Source organism: Oncorhynchus gorbuscha, unplaced genomic scaffold, assembly GCF_021184085.1.
Source record: "Oncorhynchus gorbuscha isolate QuinsamMale2020 ecotype Even-year unplaced genomic scaffold, OgorEven_v1.0 Un_scaffold_1028, whole genome shotgun sequence".
NCBI lineage: Eukaryota > Metazoa > Chordata > Actinopteri > Salmoniformes > Salmonidae > Oncorhynchus > Oncorhynchus gorbuscha.
In genome coordinates, this window is record NW_025745938.1 from 77,501 (window position 1) to 105,000 (window position 27,500).

At 45.9% G+C, this 27,500-nt stretch overlaps 1 protein-coding gene across 2 annotated transcripts in view; it reads left to right on the forward strand.

The window, feature by feature from the left end:
• map2k5 (mitogen-activated protein kinase kinase 5) overlaps positions 1–27,500 on the forward strand; it is a gene marked incomplete at its 5' end in the record, with an annotated part of 129,606 nt that overhangs the window by 72,781 nt on the left and 29,325 nt on the right. For both annotated transcript variants that reach the window (XM_046336348.1, XM_046336349.1), the window contains 3 exon segments: positions 588–617; positions 10,491–10,517; positions 10,875–10,907. In XM_046336348.1, coding sequence (XP_046192304.1) covers positions 588–617; positions 10,491–10,517; positions 10,875–10,907 — 90 coding nt within the window.

The following is a 27,500-nucleotide window of genomic DNA, read 5'->3' on the forward strand; positions in this document are numbered from 1 at the left end:
GCCAAATGTGCACCACCCCGCCCCATGTGTCTCCCGACCGCGGCCGGCTGCGACAGAGCCTGGACTCGAACCCAGAAACTCTAGTGGCACAGCTAGCACTGAGACGCAGAGCCTTAGACCACAGCTAGCACTGAGACGCAGAGCCTTAGACCACAGCTAGCACTGAGACGCAGAGCCTTAGACCACAGCTAGCACTGAGACGCAGAGCCTTAGACCACAGCTAGCACTGAGACGCAGAGCCTTAGACCACAGCTAGCACTGAGACGCAGAGCCTTAGACCACAGCTAGCACTGAGACGCAGAGCCTTAGACCACAGCTAGCACTGAGACGCAGAGCCTTAGACCACAGCTAGCACTGAGACGCAGAGCCTTAGACCACAGCTAGCACTGAGACGCAGAGCCTTAGACCACAGCTAGCACTGAGACGCAGAGCCTTAGACCACAGCTAGCACTGAGACGCAGAGCCTTAGACCACTGTACCAGTCAGGAGGCCTCTGTAACAGAGCTATTGATAGTCCCGGTAGGCCTGTTTATTATTTTCCCAGCCTTTGCCGTCACCCTTATTGTCGTGTTTTTCTCTTTCTACAGTTGGCACTGGGCGCTTTCCCCTATCCACAGGTGAGTCCCTTCCTCACTACATTCCATTCACATGGCTTCATGTTTAGCTATGTAGAAGCCACACAGTAGGGTGTCATGACAACATATGCTCATAGGGTCTTTCTCACTCACTTAATTCTGTTTGTGATGTCACTGGTGGTCCCGTAGTGACTCTTATCCATTCTCCATGTTGACCCTACTCCTACAATCCTACTCATCTTCAAAAGTAATTGCTGAGCCACAGAAGAGGTCTGCTGAATCCCATCAGCTCTTTAATTAGGCCCAAATGAGGGCTTAGTGCCATAATCCTCCTCTGAGCATGCTGAACTTGGTTACCTCGCCTGACTGGCTGCACGGCGGCCATCTTGGAAAGCCATGTGGATGGTGGCTGTAATGGTGGTTATTGAGTGGATTCTTTGAGTGTTGTTTATGATGTGTCACTGGACCAAAAGGTCTTCTCACTTGATCAAGAGTGACCTTTCTGAAAGGTCACCTGGCTTTGTGACATCTACTTTATCCATTGTGTGCTTCATCTACTCCGACTTACTTTCCATTATTCATTCTTCTGAGAGGAAAATGGAATGACAAGACAAAATGGCTACTGAGTATGTAGAACTTTCTATAAACCTCCAAGCAACCATAAAATAATGCAATGTAGGTTTTAAAGAGCATTGTTTTGTGAAAGGAATGGGCTGGAGTCGGGTACCTCAATTATTGTCCCAAATACCTAAAAATAATACATGTGTGTCCTTTCTACATAGAGGGTCCCGTGTTTCTCAGTTGGCAGAGCCAGGCGCTTGTACCGCCAGGGTGTGGGTTCGATTCCCACAGGGGACCAGTACAACAACAAAAGTATGAAAATGTCTGAACTCACTAATGTAAGTCTCTCTGGATAAGAGTGTCTGGGGCGGCAGCGTAGCCTAGTGGTTAGAGCGTTGGACTAGTAACCGGAAGGTTGCTAGTTCAAACCCCCGAGCTGACATGGTACAAATCTGTCGTTCTGCCCCTGAACAGGCAGTTAACCCACTGTTCCCAGGCCGTCATTGAAAATAAGAATATGTTCTTAACTGACTTGCCTGGTTAAATAAAGGTAAAATTTAAAAAATAAAAAATAAATGACTAACATGTAAGTCTCTCTGGATAAGAGTGTCTGCTAAATGACTAACATGTAAGTCTCTCTGGATAAGAGTGTCTGCTAAATGACTAACATGTAAGTCTCTCTGGATAAGAGTGTCTGCTAAATGACTAACATGTAAGTCTCTCTGGATAAGAGTGTCTGCTAAATGACTAACATGTAAGTCTCTCTGGATCGAGTGTCTGCTAAATGATAAGAGCGTCTGCTAAATGACTAACATGTAAGTCTCTCTGGATAAGAGTGTCTGCTAAATGACTAACATGTAAGTCTCTCTGGATAAGAGCGTCTGCTAAATGACTAACATGTAAGTCTCTCTGGATAAGAGCGTCTGCTAAATGACTAACATGTAAGTCTCTCTGGATAAAGTAAGTCTCTCTGGATAAGTCTGCTAAATGACTAACATGTAAGTCTCTCTGGATAAGAGCGTCTGCTAAATGACTAACATGTAAGTCTCTCTGGATAAGAGTGATAAGAGCGTCTGCTAAATGACTAACATGTAAGTCTCTGGATAAGAGTGTCTGCTAAATGACTAACATGTAAGTCTCTCTGGATAAGAGTGTCTGCTAAATGACTAACATGTAAGTCTCTCTGGATAAGAGTGTCTGCTAAATGACTAACATGTAAGTCTCTCTGGATAAGAGTGTCTGCTAAATGACTAACATGTAAGTCTCTCTGGATAAGAGTGTCTGCTAAATGACTAACATGTAAGTCTCTGGATAAGAGTGTCTGCTAAATGACTAACATGTAAGTCTCTCTGGATAAGAGTGTCTGCTAAATGACTAACATGTAAGTCTCTCTGGATAAGAGTGTCTGCTAAATGACTAACATGTAAGTCTCTCTGGATAAGAGTGTCTGCTAAATGACTAACATGTAAGTCTCTGGATAAGAGTGTCTGCTAAATGACTAACATGTAAGTCTCTCTGGATAAAATGACTAACATGTAAGTCTCTCTGGATAAGAGTGTCTGCTAAATGACTAACAGTCTCTCTGGATAAGAGTGTCTGTAAGTCTCTCTGGATAAGAGCGTCTGCTAAATGACTAACATGTAAGTCTCTCTGGATAAGAGCGTCTGCTAAATGACTAACATGTAAGTCTCTCTGTCTGCTAAATGATAACATGTAAGTGTCTGCTAAATGACTAACATGTAAGTCTCTCTGGATAAGAGCGTCTGCTAAATGACTAACATGTAAGTCTCTCTGGATAAGAGCGTCTGCTAAATGACTAACATGTAAGTCTCTCTGGATAAGAGCGTCTGCTAAATGACTAACATGTAAGTCTCTCTGGATAAGAGTGTCTGCTAAATGACTAACATGTAAGTCTCTCTGGATAAGAGTGTCTGCTAAATGACTAACATGTAAGTCTCTCTGGATAAGAGTGTCTGCTAAATGACTAACATGTAAGTCTCTCTGGATAAGAGCGTCTGACTAAATGACTAACATGTAAGTCTCTCTGGATAAGAGCGTCTGCTAAATGACTAACATGTAAGTCTGTCTGCTAAATGACTAACATGTAAGTCTCTCTGGATAAGAGTGTCTGCTAAATGACTAACATGTAAGTCTCTCTGGATAAGAGTGTCTGCTAAATGACTAACATGTAAGTCTCTCATGCTAAATGACTAACATGTAAGTCTCTCTGGATAAGAGTGTCTGCTAAATGACTAACATGTAAGTCTCTCTGGATAAGAGTGTCTGCTAAATGACTAACATGTAAGTCTCTCTGGATAAGAGCGTCTGCTAAATGACTAACATGTAAGTCTCTCTGGATAAGAGTGTCTGCTAAATGACTAACATGTAAGTCTCTCTGGATAAGAGTGTCTGCTAAATGACTAACATGTAAGTCTCTCTGGATAAGAGTGTCTGCTAAATGACTAACATGTAAGTCTCTCTGGATAAGAGTGTCTGCTAAATGACTAACATGTAAGTCTCTCTGGATAAGAGCTGCTAAATGACTAACATGTAAGTCTCTCTGGATAGTGTCTGCTAAATGACTAACATGTAAGTCTCTCTGGATAAGAGTGTCTGCTAAATGACTAACATGTAAGTCTCTCTGGATAAGAGTGTCTCTAAATGACTAAATGACTGGATAAGACTAAATGACTAACATGTCTCTCTGGATAAGAGTGTCTGCTAAATGACTAACATGTAAGTCTCTCTGGATAAGAGTGTCTGCTAAATGACTAACATGTAAGTCTCTCTGGATAAGAGTGTCTGCTAAATGACTAACATGTAAGTCTCTCTGGATAAGAGTGTCTGCTAAATGACTAACATGTAAGTCTCTCTGGATAAGAGTGTCTGCTAAATGACTAACATGTAAGTCTCTCTGGATAAGAGCGTCTGCTAAATGACTAACATGTCAAATGTAAAGAAAGCATCAATCAGCAGCTGAAACCATAACAAAGCGTTTACCTCGCACCTCTTTCTGTAAATAGCTGATGAATTGGGGCAAGAGAAATCTAACCACTGTTACATCCATAACTCTGTCTGTGAATTTAAAGACTGACCTATCAAAAATGATAGTTTTAATGATGTTGTGAGGTTTTATCGTGTTTATTTACAAACATTGGAGCAAAACAAGCTTATGTTGGGATCAGATGGGGAACGACAGTTGAACTAAGCTCATGAGACATTTCTAGGTTATATTCTCCAACAATCAGTCAGTACATATCATTCATTTAAAGTCCAAAAATGGATGAAGCAACTGCATATTGGCATGTTTTTTAAGGGACATTAAGTTCTACAATACACTTTTCAGGTCCATGTCTCGATGTCCCAATCCATCAACCGCTGCTAAGGCAATAACGTTGTGACTTTTTAATCGTCAACACCACTTCCTCTTACATTTCTCATGCTCAAGAACAAGATAGATATATATATATATATATTTAAGTCAAATGTCGATGCACTGCCCTTTTTAATATGTGACTCATAAGGTACACAGTTTCCTGTGAAATGTAAACTCCGTGGAGGCTGATTTTAAAGCAGCCCAGTGGGCTGGAGCAGAGCGCTAGTACCATTAGTCCAAGCTCTGCGCTGGTGCCCACTTTGTTTCCCAATGCTAATTAACCCAACAGGCATGCTGCGAACCAATCTAATGAACATTACTCACGGCTTCCATGACCGTCGGCCTGTGGATGGCCTGGAACACCCAAATAAGACTGGAGGGAGACCATAGCACTGACGGACTGAAACTGGGATAGGATGCCAAGTGTATCATGGTTGTGAATCTATTCAGTAGCTATAAGGTACCGTAGCTGCATGTCCAGAAGAGGAATTGTCTCGGGTCTGTGGCATTGTTTATGATGTTTAGTACGCAGAGTAAGACCTGTGAATTAGGGGAGTTGTGATAGTTATCCCTAGATGTGTTTCTGTAGGGGCTTTGCAATACATGGATGTCTTCAAGAGAATAATTAAGAAGATATACGTCCTCTACACAGTGATTAAGCTGCATAGTGAATCAGTTTTGTTAATACTAGTCCTGGAGACATGGGAAATACTCAACTTGTTTTGAGGCGACCAGTCAAACGTGTGTTTGTGCCCCCTGTGTTCATCCTGCTGTGATGACGTACATGAGGTCTCCATGGTTATTGTGTGTGTGGCCTCGGGCAGGTCTCATTTCGGAGTGCTGCCACTCTTATCTTCAGCAGTGTCTATTAACGTGGCCATTATCGTGTTAATCGCCAATGTATGATTACATACAATAATGAATGCCTCACAGTCTCACACACACACACACACACACACACACACACACACACACACACACACACACACACACACACACACACACACACACACACACACACGGTTTTTGAATAAGAAGCAGAGAGATGTGGGCTTGTCTGTTCTTCTCTGGTATTTACATATCCACCATTTTGTATGGAAGGGAGCGTCATTCACAGCATCTTCATGTTTCTTTTTAATAGGCATGAGACCTCTGGTAACACTTTAATATCTCCAATGTATTGAATCCAATCTATAACAGTCTGTCTGTCTGCCAGTATACTTCCACCAGAACCTGATTCATAAATTAGCAGAGGAAGAAAAAAGACAAACTTGTTCTTTACAAATGGAGCCATAGGCGTTGTGGTGGAGCGTTGAATGTTTTCACACCCTATTAATTTATTTATTCTTCCTCTCTCTCCCTGTCTTTCACTGTCTCTCTCTCTGTCTGTCTGTCTCTCTCTCTCTGTCTCTCTCTCTCTCTCTCTCTCTCTCTCTCTCTCTCTCTCTCTGTCTCTCTCTCTCTCTCTCTCTCTCTCTCTCTCTCTCTGTCTCTCTCTCTGTCTCTCTCTCTCTCTCTCTCTCTCTCTCTCTCTCTCTCTCTCTCTCTCTCTCTCTCTCTCTCTCTCTCTCTCTCTCACTCCCCTTCTATCTTCCCTACATATGGAATTTAAAGCTACACCAAGAGACAGTGTGTGCGCCAGGGAGATCTCCCGCTGCCAGTGCTCTCCTCATCTCTCTGTTAATTTTCCCTGCTCCATATGGCGTTACAGACAGTTCACCTGCAGGCTGTAGCAGAGCCCTGGTAGAACGGGTAGAGTGGCGGCCGAGCGCCGCTCGGCTTCATCTCGCCAGGCGCAGTCGGCGAACGTCCTCGGGCCCAGGCTTGTCAGCTGTCTGCGCAGAAGCCCCCTGTGCTATCACCCTCCACGGTCCACCCGACTGTGGCAGCAACACAAATAGAGAGAATGGAATCAATTGTAAGCACCTGAGATTTGCTCAGGATAGGTGGTTTGGGGAGAATGGGGTCAGTGTTTTGGGTGGATTTGAAGGGCAGAGGGGTGCTTTTTGTTTTTGGAAAGAGCTGTTGTAACGCTGTAAGGGGCCTCTGTACTCACCCTTTCCATTTTGAGGTGTGTGTGTGTGTGTGTGTGTGTGTGTGTGTGTGTGTGTGTGTGTGTGTGTGTGTGTGTGTGTGTGTGTGTGTGTGTGTGTGTGTGTGTGGTGTGTGTGTGTGTGTGTGTGTGTGTGTGTGTGTGTGTGTGTGTGTGAAAAAAAAATATATATATGCCATTTAGCAGACGCTTTTATCCAAAGCGACTTACAGTCATGTGTGCATACATTCTACGTATGGGTGGAATGGGGATCGAAGTGTTTACCCTGGCGTTACAAGCGCCATGCTCTACCAACTGAGCTACAGGACCCTGTGTGTGTGTGTGTGTGTGTGTGTGTGTGTGTGTGTGTGTGTGTGTGTGTGTGTGTGTGTGTGTGTGTGTGTGTGTGTGTGTGTGTGTGTGTGTGTGTGTGTGTGTGTGTGTGTGTGTGTACTATACGAGTTGCCTGGAGTATGGGTTAACAGTAACAGTGGGGGCGGAGGTGGCGATAACAGAACACACGCCATGGCGTTTTCATCCTGTGTTTGTCATTGATTAGAGACGGCCTCTTTAATTCCTCCTCACCCCATGTTGTGATCCATTTGCATTCGTTGTGAGGAGTTAATGGAGTTTTCTCACGGCTCTGAAAGTCTTTGAAGACAGCAGACTGGATGTGATGTGTATACAGCCGCCGGGGCAGCGCCCCCCTGATTGATTTGGGCCCTTTTCCTCATCTCCATTTTAAATTGTTCTGCAGAAGAAGAAGAAGAAGAAGAAGAACAGGAAGTAGTTCAAATATGTTTGATGGTGTTGTTATGAAGGGATCACATAAAAATGTCAAACTATAGAGGGATTTAACAGATCAGTGATTGCACTCCCAAGTATTGAGTAATGTCGACTCTCTTTTGACAATATCCCCATATTGCGTTGTGACGCGGGGACTTTCATATGATGAAGTATCACATTTTCCAAACATGTTGAATGCTTTATGCAGAGGCCACATTCACCCCTGTCTGTGAACGTTTTGTACTTTTTGATGCTCCAGCTATTTGCTCCCCTCAACCCTGGAACATCTGCCTTTCAGATCAACACAGCTGTTAACATCTATAGAAATGGGAGACCAATGGAAGTATTGAGTGTTTCAATACAGTACTGTCTCCCTTTCTGTAGACTGAGAGAACAGCTTCTACATGATGACTGAGTAGGAATACCATTGTCTCCCTTTCTGTAGACTGAGAGAACAGCTTCTACATGATGACTGAGTAGGAATACCATTGTCTCCCTGTCTGTAGACTGAGAGAACAGCTTCTACATGATGACTGAGTAGGAATACCATTGTCTCCCTGTCTGTAGACTGAGAGAACAGCTTCTACATGATGACTGAGTAGGAATACATTACATTTACATTTAAGTCATTTAGCGCAGACGCTCTTCCAGAGCGACTTACAAATTGGATACCATTGTCTCCCTGTCTGTAGACTGAGAGAACAGCTTCTACATGATGACTGAGTAGGAATACCATTGTCTCCCTGTCTGTAGACTGAGAGAACAGCTTCTACATGATGACTGAGTAGGAATACCATTGTCTCCCTGTAGACTGAGAGAACAGACTGATGACTGAAGTCTAGACTGAGAGAACAGCTTCTACATGATGACTGAGTAGGAATACCATTGTCTCCCTGTCTGTAGACTGAGAGAACAGCTTCTACATGATGACTGAGTAGGAATACCATTGTCTCCCTGTCTGTAGACTGTGAGAACAGCTTCTACATGATGACTGAGTAGGAATACCATTGTCTCCCTGTCTGTAGACTGTGCTGAAGCTCTGAGAGAACAACTTCTACATGATGACTGAGTAGGAATACCATTGTCTCCCTGTCTGTAGACTGTGCTGAAGCTCTGAGAGAACAGCTTCTACATGATAACTGAGATGACTGAGTAGGAATACCATTGTCTCCCTGTCTGTAGACTGTGCTGAAGCTCTGAGAGAACAGCTTCTACATGATGACTGAGATGACTGAGTAGGAATACCATTGCTTATAACCAAGTCTGTCTATTCTGTTGTGATTGATGACTGTGATGAAACGAGGGAGTTTCATTGAGTTGACCTCGAGTGTCCATCCATTGCCTCTGAAATGTTGTTCCCTCAGAAGTATTGGAGTCCATTTTGAAACCAAGACATTTAAAAAATCCATATTTTTGCCTCTACTCCTGTTTGGGGTTATTGTTCATGATTAGAGTTGTTTTAACCTGAAAGTGAAACACAGAACACTGTTGTTTTCCTCTGCAGGATTCAATCTCCAGTTTGTTGTCCACAGTAGTCGTCATTTTCAAACCAACTCGCTATCAGAAACAACAAGGGACTCATTGAAAGGTTAATGTGTTGTTAGACTGTAATCATCATGTGAAGCGCTGATTACCCCCAGGACAAATATATACCACGTTGTGATGTGTAAATTAGACCATCAAGTTATATCGTTCAATGACTATGTTAAATGGAAAGATGGGACGGCATTGTTACGCCTCACTTTGTTGACGCCAGATCACATGACCGTGTACGGAACGAACAAACGCTTGACAAAATACAACTCAAATAAGTTTTCCTTCCACAATCCAATTTCAACCCCTGAGCAGCTTGCAATTTTGTTTAGTAATTATTTCTGAATGAATTTGTTTTCTGTAGTCGCCCATAACGTATGTCTGAATCAGTCAAAATAGGTGTAGAGGCCATGAAGGGCCTCTTGAGATTTACCACGAGTCCAAAGCTGTCAGTTAATTCAGAGAATGAATCAATAAGAGTTCTAACGCATTATCAAAAGAGCCTACGAAACAAGCAATTAATTGACTAAACATAATGGGCCATCTAGCTCAAAGCAGAAGACCTTGGGGTCTCTTGTTATCTATGCATTAAAAACCTTCTCCCTGTCTGACTACAACTCCATTTCTTGTGTTGTTTGTTGAGCTTTTCGGCCATAAAAGAAACTTCAAAGCCTGTTTTTTTTATTTTTAAATATATATATATCTGAAGTAAAATAATTGAAACTGTTGATGAACAAAGCCGGCATTTCAGGTCATTGGACTTTCACATACTTTGTGTTGGAAGCTGTTTGTTTTCTGTGGAGTGGTGATGGATGAAGACAGAATAGTCTATACTGAGCCCTTGTCATTTGGTAGTGTCTCACCAGAGATGACTGGATAATTGTTAGTTTTAGTGGGCGACCACAGCCCCATGTTAGCCTCTTAACTTTTTATTTTTTATTTTTTAACAACATTGAATTATTTGTATCTGTTTGAGTGGAACTGTTTGCTCAGCCTGCAGATTCCTATTTGAAATCTACATTATGCACAATTCATTCTACAACCCTGCATCTTTAGACAACCTGGAGGGGGTAGCAGGGAAGATGAAATGAACAATTCATTCTACAACCCTGCATCTTTAGACAACCTGGAGGGGGTAGCAGGGAAGATGAAATGAACAATTCATTCTACAACCCTGCATCTTTAGACAACCTGGAGGGGGTAGCAGGGAAGATGAAATGAACAATTCATTCTACAACCCTGCATCTTTAGACAACCTGGATGAAATGAACAATTCATTCTACAACCCTGCATCTTTAGACAACCTGGAGGGGGTAGCAGGGAAGATGAAATGAACAATTCATTCTACAACCCTGCATCTTTAGACAACCTGGAGGGGGTAGCAGGGAAGATGAAATGAACAATGCTGAATCTCTTCCACCTCCCCAAATGAGAGCAGACTATTAACGTTTGGGTATTTTGTGTATTACTATGTAAATGGTGTTACCACATGCCCACCGGGGAAGCCATCATATTCTCCCAGTGATCATAATGTGTCCAAGTGTGTGCTTTTGATTATGACATGCTAATTACATATTGCCTCTCTCTCTCTCTCTCTTCTTCTTCTTGTCTTCGTCTGCCTTTACAGATTCAGAAAAACCAAGGATCTTTAATGGTGAGATTTGATGTATTTTTCGTAGGGGAAGACTGTGTCTCACTCCCGGCACTGTTTCACTCTCCAGTAGATCCCTCATTTCAAACGTCCCACAAATTGCGTTTTTTTTTTTTTTTTTTTTTTTGCATTGAAATGATACAGCCTTAACTGCCTGTATTAGATTAGATGCTATTATAGAATAATAGAAACAGTCAGGAGGCGATGGCTGTGCCGGAGTTCGGTGCATTTGATTAATGTAAATACCTTTTTATTACATTAGTGATTTCATCTGCCACCTCTCTGTCGTAACGTCTCATGTAGACTAATACTTAGTTTTCTTCTTCTACCATCTCCTCTCTCTCTGTCTCCCCATTCAAGCCTCTCCAGTTACTGCAATGCATCGTTGATGAGGTGAGTCGGCGTCTTATGTGCTTTCTCTCCTAAAGTCCTAATGGTGTGGAAAGCTTATATTTTGTTTCCTAATGAAGCACAGTGCTCAGACGGCTTCGCTCGCGCTCGCTCACCCCCCTCCGCCCCACACACACAACCGCCTTGGGCCATTCCACACACACACACACACACACACACACACACACACACACACACACACACACACACACACACACACACACACACACACACACACACACACACACACACACACACACACACACACACACACACACTCTCTCAGGCTGCACCCACCCTGAGCGGCTCTGTAGACACACAGACACACACACACAGTCAGATCACAGATGCACGTATACACACACAGATAGACATACACGTACTACTGGACCATTCTATACACACACATTGATAGACACACACACACACACACATATTGATACATACACATTGATAGGCACACACACACACACTGATAGACACACACACAGGCAGATCACACACACAGACATTGATAGACCCACACACATTGATACACACACAGACATTGATAGACACACACACACACACACACACACACACACACACACACACACACACACACACACACACACACTGATAGACACACACACAGGCAGATCACACACACAGACATTGATAGACCCACACACATTGATACACACACTGCTGCCTCAAGTCATTCTCAAAGGTTATTATAGTTTTAGTTTTATTTATATTTGTTTTCTGATTTTGATTTTATTTGAAGTTTAGTTTCAGTTGGTTTTCAGACCTGAATTGATTGTTTTTTTATGTAGTTTTAGTTGTTTTAAAATGATTTCTATTTCTAGTTTCTCACACACAGGCCAGGGATAGAAGATACTGGGAGGAAGCTTACTACATTGTATCAGCCCAAACAGCTGTTACTTCTTCAGCCAGATCTCTTTTACAAGCTTTTTTGTTACTTTGTTTCTGATGGTGGGTCTATTGTGCATTTTATTTTGTACTCTTAAGGTAGCAGGTTTTACACCATATATTATTGACATTTGAAACGAGCATCCCAGCGGAGTGTTTGACACACTGTTATTTCAGTCAATACTCTGATCTTCAATTCCCTGTTATTTTCTTTATACGTTTATGCTTGGTTTCCTTTCCTGCCATTTAACTGCCCCTAAATGGACCCGTTGTATAACTTCCGATGACCCCCGTTAGAGAACATCAGCCCCTAAATGGACCCGTTGTGACCCCGTTAACTAAATCCGATGACCCCGTTAGAGAACATCAGCCCCTAAATGGACCCGTTGTATAACTTCCGATGACCCCCGTTAGAGAACATCAGCCCCTAAATGGACCCGTTGTATAACTTCCGATGACCCCCGTTAGAGAACATCAGCCCCTAAATGGACCCGTTGTATAACTTCCGATGACCCCCGTTAGAGAACATCAGCCCCTAAATGGACCCGTTGTATAACTTCCGATGACCCCCGTTAGAGAACATCAACGTGCAGCAAAGAGCGCTGTTGAATCACGACTAAATAGTTATCCCTCGAAACGCACGCGTGACAAAAATAGACACGGTTGATTGGATTGGAGACATTGGGTCAATTACAGAACATTTCCTAGGATTTTCTACCTGCAGCAACACTCTAGTGGAAGTAGCAGTTAAAACACAGGGCCTCCAGAACTGGACCAAAAAGCAGGACTCTGCACATACCTAACTAGCTAGCCCACCATGTTAAGTCTATAGGAATGCTAACAGGGCAACTTTAGCTTCGTAGTGCTTATACTATGTGAAAACACACCATTTTTATTAAACCTTTATTTATACAGGGAATCCCATTTCAGCCGGGCATCTTTTTCAATGGTGCCCTGTTGAAATGGTTTCTATATTTAATAGTTTGACAATTGTAATTCATATTTAACCACATCTCCTCCCTGGGTTTGCTTGTGTGTCAATGTGCTGAATGTTGATCGCAACAAATATGGCAGCGCCCTTGTTGCCAGGCTACATAAGGTGAATATAGAGACACACTCAGATGTTCTCACTCAAGTGCTTTAATATACACACACACACACACGCGCACACACGCACACACACACACACACATACACACACACACACCTGGCAGAGGTAATGTAGCATGACCAGTCTACGGAGCACAGAGAGTGTCAGACCATCCAATATGTAGCATTAACCTTGACCTCTGACTCTTAGCAACACATGTTCCCAGAACCTTGACACACTTCCCTGTCCTACACACACACACACACACACACACACACACACACACACACACACACACACACACACACACACACACACACACACACACACACACACACACACACACACACACACACACACACACACACACACACACACACACACACACACACACACCAGGGTCAAGGGCAGTGTACCCCTCAGTCTACATGTAGCGCTGTGTATCAATCCTTTCTAGAATTATATATTTCAACAGCGAGGATATTTTGTGAAATAGGTTACGACGTGGTACTGCAGTCAGGTTAAGACCCTGGTGAGGTCGACGAAGTACGCAGATGAGCTTCCCTGTTTCTGACAGTTTGGATGTGGAGGCCCTGGGTTGGCGTGGTTACACGTGTGTGTGAGGTCTGATGGACGTACTGTCAAATGATCTAAAGTTATATTGAAGGCGGCTTATGGTAGAGAAATGAACATTAAGTTCTATGGCAACAGCTCTGGTGGACATTCCTGCAGTCAGCATGCTAATTGCGTACTGCCTCAATGCTTGAGACATCTGTGGCATTGTTATGTGACAAAACTGCCCATTTTAGAATGGCCTTAATGTCCCCAGCAGAAGGTGCACCTGTGTAATGATCATGCTTCTTGATATTCCACACCTGTCAGGTGGATGGATTATCTTGGATAAAGGAGAAATGCTCACTAACAGGGATATACACATTTGTACACAAAATTAAGAGAAATAAGCTTTTTTGTGCGTATGGAAAATGTCTGATCTTTTATTTCAACTCATGAAACATGGGACCAACACTTTACGTGTTGTGTTTATATTTTTGTTCAGTATAGTTTGTCTTCAGTGTGGGTGTGTGCACGCAGCACCCCATTTCACCCCCTAAAACAAGGGACCTTTCTGTCTCCATTCTCCTCTTCAGCTCCTCGCTGACACGCGCTAATAACACAATGGAAGGAGAGAGCCCAACCCGACACACCCCAACCACACATTAAACATACCAAGCTTGTCCTTTACAGAGTATAGATTGGGTGTAATTAATAATTAAACGCTTCCAGTTGTAATGGGTTGACCCGGGCTGAACTGTTCATTAGTCACCAAGGCGAAGGCATCACTCAAACTATTTTCTCCCTCGTCCTTCGCCGCTCTCCCCCGACAGCGAGAGAGAGGTAGCGGGAGCTCTCAGGCTAGCGGCTAGCACCACCCTCCATTCTAGCAGACCAAGGACTTGGAGAGGAGGTGATGAAGAGCAGATGAGGTGATGAGGAAAGGAGAGGAGAGGGATGGGGGAAGAGGAGAGGTGATGAGGAGAGAGGAGAGGTGATGGGGAGAAGAGGTGATGAGGAAGAGGAGAGGTGATGAGGAAAGGAGAGGATAGGTGATGAGGAGAGGAGAGGAGAGGAGAGGAGAGGAGAGGAGAGGAGAGGAGAGGAGAGGAGAGGTGATGAGGGGGAAAGAGGAGAGGTGATGGGGGAAGAGGAGAGGTGATGGGGGGAGAGGAGAGGAGAGGAGATGGGGGAAGAGGAGAGGTGATGGGGGAAGCGGTGATGGGGAAAGGAGAGGAGAGGTGATGGGGGAAGAGAGGTGATGGGGAAAAGGAGAGGAGAGGTGATGGGGGGAGGAGAGGTGATGGGGGAAGAGGAGAGATGAGGAAAGGAGAGGAGAGGTGATGGGGGAAGAGGAGAGGTGATGGGGAAAGGAGAGGTGATGGGGGGAGAGGAGAGGTGATGGGGGAAGAGGAGAGGTGATGGGGGAGAGGAGAGGTGATGGGGGAAGAGGTGATGGGGGAGGTGATGGGGGAAGAGGTGATGGGGGAAGAGGTGATGGGGGAGAGGTGATGGGGGAAGAGAGGTGATGGGGGAAGAGTGATGGGGGAGAGGTGATGGGGGAAGAGGTGATGGGGAAGAGGAGAGGAGAGGTGATGGGGGAAGAGGAGAGGTGATGGGAATGGGAAGGTGTGGGAAGAGGGGAGGTGATGAGGAAAGGAGAGGAGGTGATGGTGATGGGAAAGGAGAGGAGAGGTGATGGGTTAGGGATTGGTGATGAGAAAGGGAGGAGGGTGGGGGATTGGGCCAGGGAGAGGTGATGGGGGACTGGGAGGTGATGAGGAAAGAGGAGAGGTGATGCCGTCCCTCAAGAGAGCGGAGAGGTGATGAGAACTAGGGGGAGAGGTGATATGGAGGGAGATGAGAAGACAAGAGGAGGGTTTTGATGAGGAACCAAATAGAGGTGATGAGGAAAGGAGAGGGAGTAGGTGATGAGGAAGTAGGTTATGAAGACAGGAGAGGTAGTTATGACTAGCCAGGAAAGTAGTTATGACTAGCCAGGGGAACAGTAGAGGTGATGAGGGAAGGACAGTAGAGGTGATGAGGAAAGGCCTAGAGTAGAGGTGATGACTAGCCAGGCCTACAGTAGTAGGTGATGACTAGCCAGGCCTACAGGAGTAGGTGATAGAGGAAAGTAGTAGTTAGGTGATGAGGCCAGGAAAGTAGAGGTGATGACTAGCCAGGACAGTAGTAGTTATGATAGCCAGGAAAGGAGTAGGTGATGAGGGAAGGACAGTAGTAGTTATGACTAGCCAGGCCTACAGTAGTAGTTATGACTAGCCAGGCCTACAGTAGTAGTTATGACTAGCCAGGACAGTAGTAGTTATGATGGGGGAAGTAGTAATTATGACTAGCCAGGCCTACAAGGTGATGACTAGAGGTCTGGGGTAGAATTATGGGGAGCCAGGGTGACAGTAGTAGGTGATGACTAGCCAGGCCTACAGTAGTAGTTATGAAGCCAGGACAGGAGTAGGTTATGGGGAAGCCAGGTGATGGGGGAAGAGGTGATGAGGAAAGGAGAGTAGTAGTTATGATAGGGGGAACAGGAGTAGGTTATGAGGAAAGGAGAGGAGAGGTGATGGGGGAAGAGGACAGTAGTAGTTATGAGAGCCAGGTGATGGGGGAAGTAGTTATGACTAGCCAGGGGGGAAGAGTTAGGTGATGAGGGAAGTAGGTGATGACTAGCCAGGACAGGAGTAGGTGATGACTAGCCAGGACAGGAGAGGTGATGGGGAAGCCAGGTCCACAGGAAGTAGTGATGGGGGAAGCCAGGCCTACAGTAGTAGTTATGGTTTAAATATTTTTGTATTAATTTGTATGAGATCAAAGGTGATGGGTTATCATCATCTGGATCCCTCTTCATTTGAAAATGTCTCTGTATGATTTAGACACACACAGGGAACACCAACGGGGCTCTTTTAAGTGGATCATTGATATTGCTGTAGCTGGAGGTGTGTTGGGGGAGAGCAGGAGTGCTGATGGGGAAGACAGCGGCCACGGTGATGGGGGAAGACGCAGTAGAGAGGTGATGGGGGACCAGGCCTGGGGAAGAGGTGATGGGGGAAAGGAGCTGATGGGGAAGTAGTGTGATGGGGAACCAGGACTAGACTAGGTTCTAAGAGGTGATCTCTCTCTCTCGGAGAGGTGATCTCTCTCTCTCTCTCTCGGAGAGGTGATGGGGAAGAGGTGATGGGGAAGAGGTGATGGGGGAAGAGGAGAGGTGATCTCTCTAGGTGATCTCTCTCTCTCGGAGAGGTGATGGGGTCTCTCTGTCTCTCTCGGAGAGGTGATGGGGAAGAGGAGCGGAGGTGATGGGTCTCTCTCTCGGAGAGGTGATGGGGAAGAGGTGATGGGGAAGAGGTGATGGGGAAGAGGAGAGGTGATCTCTCTCTGATCTCTCTCTCTCTCGGAGAGGTGATCTCTCTCTCTGTCTCTCTCGGAGAGGTGATGGGGAAGAGGAGCGGAGAGGTGTCTGGGGGAAGAGGTGATGGGGAAGAGGTGATGGGGGAAGAGGAGAGGTGATGAGGGAAGAGGTGATGAGGGAAGCCGGAGAGGTCTCTCTCTGTCTCTCTCTGTCGGAGAGGTGATGGGGAAGAGGTGATGGGGAAGAGGTGATGGGGGAAGAGGAGAGGTGATGAGGGAAGAGGTGATGAGGGAAGAGGAGTCGGAGAGGTGATGGGGGAAGAGGTGATGGGGAAGAGGTGATGGGGAAGAGGTGATTAATCTCTTTGTCTCTGATGTCCTCTGAGGAGAGGTGATGAGGAAAGGTCACTCTGTGATGGGGGTTGATTTCTCTCCCTGTGATGGGGGAAGAGGGGAGGCCAGGGAAGAGGTGATGAGGGAAGAGGAGCGGAGTTATGGGGGAAGAGGAGCGGAGAGGTGATGGGGAAGAGGCGGAGAGGTGATGGGGGAAGAGGTGATGGGGAAGAGGAGAGGTTGAGGAAAGGAGAGGAGAGGTGATGGGGGAAGAGGAGAGGTGATGAGGAAGGAGAGGAGAGGTGATGGGGGAAGAGGAGAGGTGAGTGGGGGAAGAGGTGATGGGGGAAGAGGAGAGGTGATGAGGGAAGAGGAGCGGAGAGCCCCGGCTGGGACCTACAGTACCAGTAGTAGTTATGACTAGCCAGGCCTACAGTAGTAGTTATGACTAGCCAGGCCTACAGTAGTAATTATGACTAGCCAGGCCTACAGTAGTAGTTATGACTAGCCAGGCCTACAGTAGTAGTTATGACTAGCCAGGCCTACAGTAGTAGTTATGACTAGCCAGGCCTACAGTAGCAATTATGACTAGCCAGGCCTACAGTAGTAATTATGACTAGACAGGCCTACAGTAGTAGTTATGACAAGCCAGGCCTACAGTAGTAGTTATGACTAGCCAGGCCTACAGTAGTAGTTATGACTAGCCAGGCCTACAGTAGTAGTTATGACTAGCCAGGCCTACAGTAGTAGTTATGACTAGCCAGTCAGGAATAGGGACATCAGAGGTATTTTGCAAAGCAGCTATTTATTATCTGCAGTAGCAATTATGACTAGCCAGGCCTACAGTAGTAATTATGACTAGCCAGGCCTACAGTTGTAGTTATGACTAGCCAGGCCTACAGTAGCAATTATGACTAGCCAGGCCTACAGTAGTAATTATGACTAGCCAGACCTACAGTAGTAGTTATGACTAGCCAGGCCTACAGTAGTAGTTATGACTAGCCAGGCCTACAGTAGCAATTATGACTAGCCAGGCCTACAGTAGCAATTATGACTAGCCAGGCCTACAGTAGTAATTATGACTAGCCAGGCCTACAGTAGTAGTTATGACTAGCCAGGCCCACAGTAGTAGTTATGACTAGCCAGGCCTACAGTAGTAGTTATGGACTAGACAGGCCTACAGTAGTAGTTCTGACTTCCAGGCCTATGTCATGGGTAGTTATGACAATAGCCAAACCTAAAGTTTAGTTATGACTAGCCAGGCCTACAGTAGTAATTATGACTAGCCAGGCCTACAGTAGTAGTTACGACTAGCCAGTGCCTGTTTGCTGCCTCACAGTCCCCACTGTGGCCTACAGTAGTAGTTATGACTAGCCAGGCCTACAGTAGTAGTTATGACTAGCCAGGCCTACAGTAGTGTTATGACTAGCCAGGCCTACAGTTTGTTATGACTAGCCAGGCCTACAGTAGTAATTATGACTAGCCAGGCCTCAGTAGAGTTATGACTAGCCAGGCCTACAGTAGCAGTTATGACTAGCCAGGCCTTCTAGCAGTTATGACTAGCCAGGCCTACAGTAGCAATTATGACTATGGCCAGGTGTTTGAGCAGTAGTCTTATGACAGCCAGGCCTATTCAGTTTGTCAACACCTTGACTAGCCAGGTCCACAGTAGTAGTTAACTCTCCAGGCCTAAAGTAGTAGTTATGGTTTAAATATTTTTGTATTAATTTGCATGAGATCAAAGGTCCCCGGTTATCATCATCTGTATCCCTCTTCATTTGAAAATGTCTCTGTACCTGATTTAGACTGAACACACACAGGTGTGACAACTGGCTCTTTTAAGTGGATCATTGATCAGTCAACTTACTCAATTTCCAAATTATTTATTGCTGTAGCTGGAGGTGTGTTCGGGGGAGAGCAGGAGTGCTGCAACTCATGGACACGCTGTGCCACGTTGCCATGGGACTGCTGGGAGTCTGGGGCTCACTGAGAGGGTGAAATTAGCTGGGAAATGATTGTGTGTTACTGAACCAGTTTACTAGACTACCTTTTGTTCATGTCTCCCCTAGGACTAATTTATCTCTCTCTCTCTCTCTCTCTCTCTCTCTCTCAGCTCTCTTGTCTCTCTCTCTCTCTCTGTCTCTCTCTGTCTCTCTAGTCTCTCTCTTATCTCTGTTTCTCTGTCACATCTCTGGCTCTCTCTCTCTCTCTCTGTCTCTCTCTCTCAAGGGTCCTCTCTCTGTTTCTCTCTTGTCTCTCTCTCTCTCTCTGTCTCTCATCTGTCTCTCTCTGTCTCTCTCTGTCTCTCTCTGTCTAGCAGGGTCTCTCTCTGTCTCTCTCTCTCTTCTGTCTTCTCTCTCTCTGATCGATCTGTCTCTCTCTCTGTCTTTCTCTGTCTCTCATCTTTTGTATCTCTGTTTTCTCTGTCTCTCTCTGTTCTTCTGTCTCTCTTGTCTGAATCTCTCCTCTCTCTCTCTCTCATCTGATGGAGTCTCTCTCTTTGTCTCTCTCTCTCTCTCATTTTTTCAAACACACATAACTCACCTCTGTTTGGGAGGACAGACGAGGACATTTGGCCTCGATTCTCCAAAACCAAATCTAGAACGAGACAATCTCCCAGTTCCATGAATACACACATCGCTCCTGCTGTCCCTCTCTTTCATTAATCTCTTTGTCTCTTCTACTTGTTGAGCAGCAAAGCAAAGCGTTCCACTAACAAGAACTCTGCTTTAATTTCCCAAGCCCTGTAATTACGGATCTCATTTTGCCTGATAATTGCGCTGGGCCAATGACATGTATATTTACTGCTCTGTGTGTGTGTGTGTTACAGGGGGTTGAGGTGTGTGTGTGTGTTACAGGGGGTTGAGGTGTGTGTGTGTGTGTGTGGTGGGGGGTGTCACGGCGGTCAGAGAGAAGACACACGGACCGTGGCTTTCATCATCATGCTCATCTCAGAACGCTATACATCAAAGTCTACCGCTGTCCTCCTCAGCTGGGACCATGAATACATGCATGAATATGTGTGTGCGTGTTGTGCATGTGTGTGTCTGCATTTTCAGGTGTGTGTACTGTACAACACATTCATGTTTGTTTCGTGTGTTGTGTGTCAGCGTTTACACAGTACAACTCTGCAGGGGAAATCGTTTGGTGCTCTAGATCTCTCTCTAAACGGCGTGACCACTGAAGCATTTGGCCTGATGGATGTGTGCTTTCAAACCCATTTCTGTGTTGTGTGTGTGTGTGATTTGTGTGTGTGTGTGTTGTGTGTGTGTGTGTATGAGAGAGATATTACTCATCCAAGCAGCAGCAGCACTAGGAAGTAGAGTGATATTAGAATAAGCCATTCCTTTGTTAGTTCAAATAGGTGCATGTATCATCATTTTCTGGGTTCTGTGATCGATATGTCAGAATAGGGACAGCTGCCCAGAGGTATTTTAACAGCAAAGCAGCTATTTATTATGGATCCCCATTAGCAGCAGCCAAGGCAGCAGCTACTCTTCCCTTCATAATGTCATTAAGGCAGTTATACAATTTCAAAAACATTAAAATACATTTGTTACTGAATTAACAGCAACACACTAAGTGTTTTTCCCTCAGGCCCATACTCCACTAGCACATATCTACAACTCTAAATCCATGTGTACGTGTGTGTATAGTGCCTATGTTTGTTGCCTCACAGTCCCCACTGTGTATTTTTATCTGATTCTACTGATTGTATCAGTTACCTGATGTGGAATAGAGTTCCATGTAGCCATGGCTCTATGCAGTACTGTGCACCTCCCATAGTCTGTTCTGGACTTGGGGACTGTGAAGTGACCTCTGGTGGCATGTCTTGTTGGGTATGGATGGGTGTTTGAGCTGTGTGCCAGTAGTTTAGACAGACCGCTTGGTACATTCAGTTTGTCAACACCTTTTCCAAAAACAAGTAGTGATGAGGTCAATCTCTCCTCCACTCGAGCCAGGAGAGATTGACATGCATGTTGTTAATGTTAGCTCTCTGTGTACATCTAAAGGCCAGCCGTTCTGTTCTGAGCCAATTGCAAGTTTCCTAAGTCCCTCTTTGTGGCACCTGGCCACACGACTGAACAGTAGTCCAGGTGTGACAACTAGGGCCTGTAGGACCTGCCTTGTTCATAGTGTTGTTAAGAACGTAGAGTAGCGCTTTACTATGGACAGATTTCTCCCCATCTTAGCACCTGTTGTATCAATATGTTTTGACCATGACAGTCAACTTACTCAATTTCCAAATTATTTATTACAAGATTTGGTTGAGGTTTAGGGTTTAGTGAATGATTTGTCCCAAATACAATGCTTTTATTTTTTTGTTAAAATATTTAGGACTAATTTATTCCTTGCCACCCATTCTAAAACTAACTGCAGCTCTTTGTTATGTGTTGCAGTCATTTCAATCACTGTAGTAGCTGACGTGTATAGTGTTGAGTCATCCACATACATAGACACAAGGGCTTTACTCATAGCCATGTTGTTTGTAAAGATTCAAAAAAGCAACTGGCCTAGACAGCTGCCCTGGGGAATTCCTGATTCTACCTGGATTATGTTTGAGAGGCTTCCATTAAAAGAACACCCTCTGTGTTCTGTTAACATAACTCTTTATCCACAATATAGCAGTGGGGTGTAAAGCCATAAACAAGCTTTCTCCAGCAGCAGATAATGATCATAATGTCAAAAGCTGCACTGAAGTTTATCAAAACAGCCCCCAGAATCTTTTTATCATCATTTTTTTCTCAGCCAATCATCAGTTCTTTGTGTAAGCTTGTTGAATAGCCTTCCCTATAAGCATGCTGAAAGGCTGTTGTCATTTTTTTTACTGTGAAATAGCATTGTATCTGGTCAAACATAATTTTTTCCCAACGTTTACTAAGGGTTGGTCACAGGCTGATTGGTTGGCTCTCATATATACTTGGATGTGTAGCGTCAGCATTTGTTACTGGCATGTTATGCCTACGTTTGCTAATCTTGCCAATAAAAAAGTAGTTTGAAATATTTCATCATAGGTACACTTCAACTATGACAAACAAAATGAGAAAAAAAAATCCAGAAAGTAGGTGACCAAATACTTATTTTCTACCATAATTTGCAAATAAATTAATTAAAAATCCTACAATGTGATTTTCTAGATTTTGTCTGTCATAGTTGAAGTGTACCTATGATGAAAATTACAGGCCTCATCTTTTTAAGTGGGAGAACTTGCACAATTGGTGGCTGACTAAATACTTTTTTGCCCCACTGTATATACAGGGACAGTTCCAGGGTCAGTAGCTATATACAGGGTCAGTTCCTGGGTCAGTGTTTACCATATTTACAATGTGAAGGGATACTGGAGTGATAGAGGTAGATATGTATAGGGGTAAGGTGACTAGGATATATGATAAACAGAGTAGCAGCAGTGTATATGATGATTGTGTGGAAGTGTGTGTAAAGTCAGTATGAATGTGTGTGAGCAAATTAAGTGTGTGCTTGTTGGAATGTGAGTGAGTTTGTAGACTCCTGTGTGTGTGCAGAGTCAGAAAGTCTGTGTAGCCATTTTGTTAGCTATTTAGCAGTCTTATGGCTTGGGGATTGAAGCTGTTTAGGAGCCTGTTGGTGTCAGACTTGATGCTTTGGTTCTGTTGCTTTGCGGAAGCAGAGAGAACAATCTATGGCTTAGGTGGCTGGAGTCTTTAACAATTTTCCAGGCCTTCCTTTCACACCATCTGGTATAGAGGTCCTGGATGTCAGGGAGCTCGGCCCCAGTGATGTACTTGGCTGTCGGCCCCACACTCTGCAGAACCATGTGACCGAGGGCGGTGCAGTTGCAATACCAAGCACTGATGCAGCCAGTCAAGATGCTCTCAATGGTGCAGCTGTAGAATTTGAGGGCCCATGCCAAATCTGTTCAGGCCCCTGAGGGGGAAGAGGCTCTGTTGTGTGGGTGGGTGGGCCATTTTAAGTCCTTAGCGATTTGGAAACCAAGGAACTTAAAGCTCTCGACCCGCTCCACTACCCCCACCCACCACCTTCTGGAGTCCACAATCAGCTCCTCGTCCCTACTGACGTTGAGGGAGAGGTTGTTGTCCTGGTAACACAATGCCAAGTCACTGACCTCCTCCCTGTAGGCTGTCTCATTGTCGCCAGTGGTCAAGCCTACCACCATTGTGTTGTCAGCTAACTTGATTATAGTGTTTGAGTTGAACTAAGCACACACCCCTGTGGGGCCCCCCTTGTTGAAGATCATTTTGGCGGAGGTGATGTTGCCTACCCTCACCACCTGGGGTCGGCCCATCAGGGAGTCCAGGATCCAGTTGCAGAGGGAGGTGTTCAGTCCACAGGTCCCAAGCTTGGAGGGGACTATGGTGTTGAACTCTGAGCTGTAGGCAATGAATAGCGATCTCACATAGGTGTTCCTCTTATCTAGGTAGGTGAGGGCAGTGTGGAGTGCAATTGAGATTGTGTCGTGTATGGATCTGTTTGGGGCCGTATGTAAATTGGAGTGGGTCTGGGATGATGGAGTTGATATGTGCCATAACCGTCCCTTCAAAGTACTTCCTGATTACAGATGTGAGTGCTACAGGGCTGTAGTCATTGTGGCAGGCAGCCTTAGAGTACTTCCTGATTACAGATGTGAGTGCTACAGGGCTGTAGTCATTGTGGCAGGCAGCCTTAAAGTACTTGAGAACAGGAATGATGGTGGTTAGTATGAGATGTGACGATTACAGACCGGGGCAAGGAGAGGTTGAATAGAACTGTGAATGTGGCTGCCAGCTGTTCTGAGCATGCTCTGAGAACATGCCCTGGAATACCGTCTGACCCCGCAGCCTTGAGTGTTGACCTGATTTTAAAGACCTTGCTCACATTTGCCTCGGAGAGCGGGACCACCCAGTCCTCTGGGCTGGCGGGGGCCCTCGTGCATGGCTCGCTGTTGTTTTTGTCGATGCGTGCATAAAATCCATTGAGTTGATCTGGTAGAGGCATCGTTGGGCAGATCACGTCTGGGTCTTCCTTTGTAATCCGTAATGGACTGTAGCCCCTACCACATGCAGAGGGCATCAGAGCTTGTATAATAGGATTTCAGCTTGTTCCTACAGTGTTTTGTCCTTTTGATTGTTTGATGGCTCTGCAGACTTCGTAGCAGGACTTCTGGTACTTGTTTGTGTCCTCAGACATAGCCTCGGGGTGGCTGCGGTAGCCCTGTGTGCGGTAGCCCTGTGTGCGGTAGCCCTGTGTGCGGTAGCCCTGTGTGTGGTAGCCCTATCTTTAAACTTATCTTTTAAACTCTGTGTTAATCCAGGGCTTTTGATTGGGGAAGCAGAGAACCTTCAGTGTGGGGACAACGTCCACAATGCATTTCCTAATGAAGCCGGCAGTGGAGGTGATTAGCTCATTGACGCTATCGGCGGAGTCCCGGAACATATTGCAGTCAGCGCTAGCAAAGCAGTCATGTAGCATAGCCTCCGATTTGGAGGACGTGACATGGCAACTTCCTGTCAACAGATTCCCTCTCCAATTCCCTTTTCACCCTGTTTTCTCCATCAAGACTTTTGACACACTAGAAATCATAGAGAACAACAGGATGAGCTTCATTGTGTGAAAAAATGATATCGTAATAATATATGGGTCATTTGAATTTCAATTCACCTCCTGAATTCATCTGTCCACCACTCTAGAAACCACAGTCTTCCATTCCACCCTCTCCATCAACCCTTAGCATGGTGTGTGCAGTCTGGTGTGGATAGGAGAGAGATGCAGTTCACCTCCTGAATTCATCTGTCCACCAGTCTAGAAACTACAGTCTTCCATTCCACCCTCTCCATCAACCCTTAGCATGGTGTGTGCAGTCTGGTGTGGATAGGAGAGAGATACAGTTCACCTCCTGAATTCATCTGTCCACCAGTCTAGAAACCACAGTCTTCCATTCCACCCTCTCCATCAACCCTTAGCATGGTGTGTGCAGTCTGGTGTGGATAGGAGAGAGATGCAGTTCACCTCCTGAATTCATCTGTCCACCAGTCTAGAAACTACAGTCTTCCATTCCACCCTCTCCATCAACCCTTAGCATGGTGTGTGCAGTCTGGTGTGGATAGGAGAGAGATACAGTTCACCTCCTGAATTCATCTGTCCACCAGTCTAGAAACCACAGTCTTCCATTCCACCCTCTCCATCAACCCTTAGCATGGTGTGTGCAGTCTGGTGTGGATAGGAGAGAGATGCAGTTCACCTCCTGAATTCATCTGTCCACCAGTCTAGAAACCACAGTCTTCCATTCCACCCTCTCCATCAACCCTTAGCATGGTGTGTGCAGTCTGGTGTGGATAGGAGAGAGATGCAGTTCACCTCCTGAATTCATCTGTCCACCAGTCTAGAAACTACAGTCTTCCATTCCACCCTCTCCATCAACCCTTAGCATGGTGTGTGCAGTCTGGTGTGGATAGGAGAGAGATACAGTTCACCTCCTGAATTCATCTGTCCACCAGTCTAGAAACTACAGTCTTCCATTCCACCCTCTCCATCAACCCTTAGCATGGTGTGTGCAGTCTGGTGTGGATAGGAGAGAGATACAGTGTTGATTGAGTCAGAACTCTCCCTAGAGAGTGATGATGGGGGGGGGGGGGCTACGGATGAGGAGGGAGGAGCTATGGGGGGAGGAGTTAGGTAGGGAGGAGCTATGGAGGGAGGGATGAAGGGGCAGGGAGGAACTATAGAGGGAGCGATGGGGAGGGAGGAGCTATAGAGGGAGGAGAGAGGAGCTATGAGGGAGGGGAGAGGGAAGAGCTGAGGAGGGAGGAGCTATAGGGAGAGGGAGGAGCTATAGAGAGAGGGAGGCGAGAGGGAGGAGAGAGGGTGGGAGGTCAACATCTACTGGACAACATTAACTGGGCCTGGCCTGTGCTCTCCACACACATTCACATGAAAAACCCACACATTCTCACTCACTCACTCACTCACACACACACACACACACACACACACACACACACACACACACACACACACACACACACACACACACACACACACACACACACACACACGTTCAGACAGCATGGTGAAGAAGGCGCAACAGCGCCTCTTCAACATCAGGAGACTGAAGAAGTTGGGCTTGCCCCTTAAGAAAGGAGATGTTCCTCCTTATATTCTGATTCAGACAATACTGGGATCGTAATAAAACCACATTCTGATTTCTGACTCTTAGAACAGTTTGTTTTGCAGCTCACATGTAGGAGTGCTGCTTAAAGCCAGTTGACTTGACAGTTTAAATGTCTTTATTCTGTTGGCTGAAGAGGTTTGGGTTGCTGCCTTTCGGCCTCAATTCTCCTCTACCATGCTTTCTTTTTGTCTCTCTCTCCATCCCCCGCGGTCTCTCCATCCCCCGCGGTCTCTCCATCCCCCGCGGTCTCTCCATCCCCGCGGTCTCTCCATCCCCGCGGTCTCTCCATCCCCCGCGGTCTATCCATCCCCCGCGTTCTCTCCATCCCCCACGGTCTCTCCATCTCCTTCGGTCTCTCCATCTCCAGTCCTCTGACTGTCTCACTACAATGTTCATTATGGTTGTTGACTGTGGTTGTTGACTGGGGTTGTTGACTGGTTGTTGACTGTGGTAGCTGACTGGGCTAGCTGACTGGGCTAGCTGACTGGGCTAGCTGACTGGGCTAGCTGACTGGGCTAGCTGACTGGGCTAGCTGACTGGGCTAGCTGACTGGGTAGCTGACTGGGCTAGCTGACTGGGGTAGCTGACTGGGCTAGCTGACTGGGGTAGCTGATTGGGGTAGATGACTGGGGTAGCTGACTGGGGTAGCTGACTGGGGTAGCTGACTGGGGTAGCTGACTGGGGTAGCTGACTGGGGTAGCTGACTGGGGTAGCTGACTGGGGTAGCTGACTGGGCTAGCTGACTGGGTAGCTGACTGGGCTAGCTGACTGGGGTAGCTGACTGGGGTAGCTGACTGGGGTAGCTGACTGGGGTAGCTGACTGGGGTAGCTGACTGGGGTAGCTGACTGGGTAGCTGACTGGGCTAGCTGACTGGGCTAGCTGACTGGGGTAGCTGACTGGGCTAGCTGACTGGGGTAGCTGACTGGGGTAGCTGACTGGGCTAGCTGACTGGGCTAGCTGACTGGGCTAGCTGACTGGGGTAGCTGACTGGGTAGCTGACTGGGCTAGCTGACTGGGCTAGCTGACTGGGGTTGCTGACTGGGCTAGCTGACTGGGCTAGCTGACTGGGCTAGCTGACTGGGCTAGCTGACTGGGGTAGCTGACTGGGCTAGCTGACTGGGCTAGCTGACTGGGGTAGCTGACTGTGGTTGTTGAGTGCACAGCGGGTGAAAAAGTTCTCAAATTGATTCTTATAGTGTT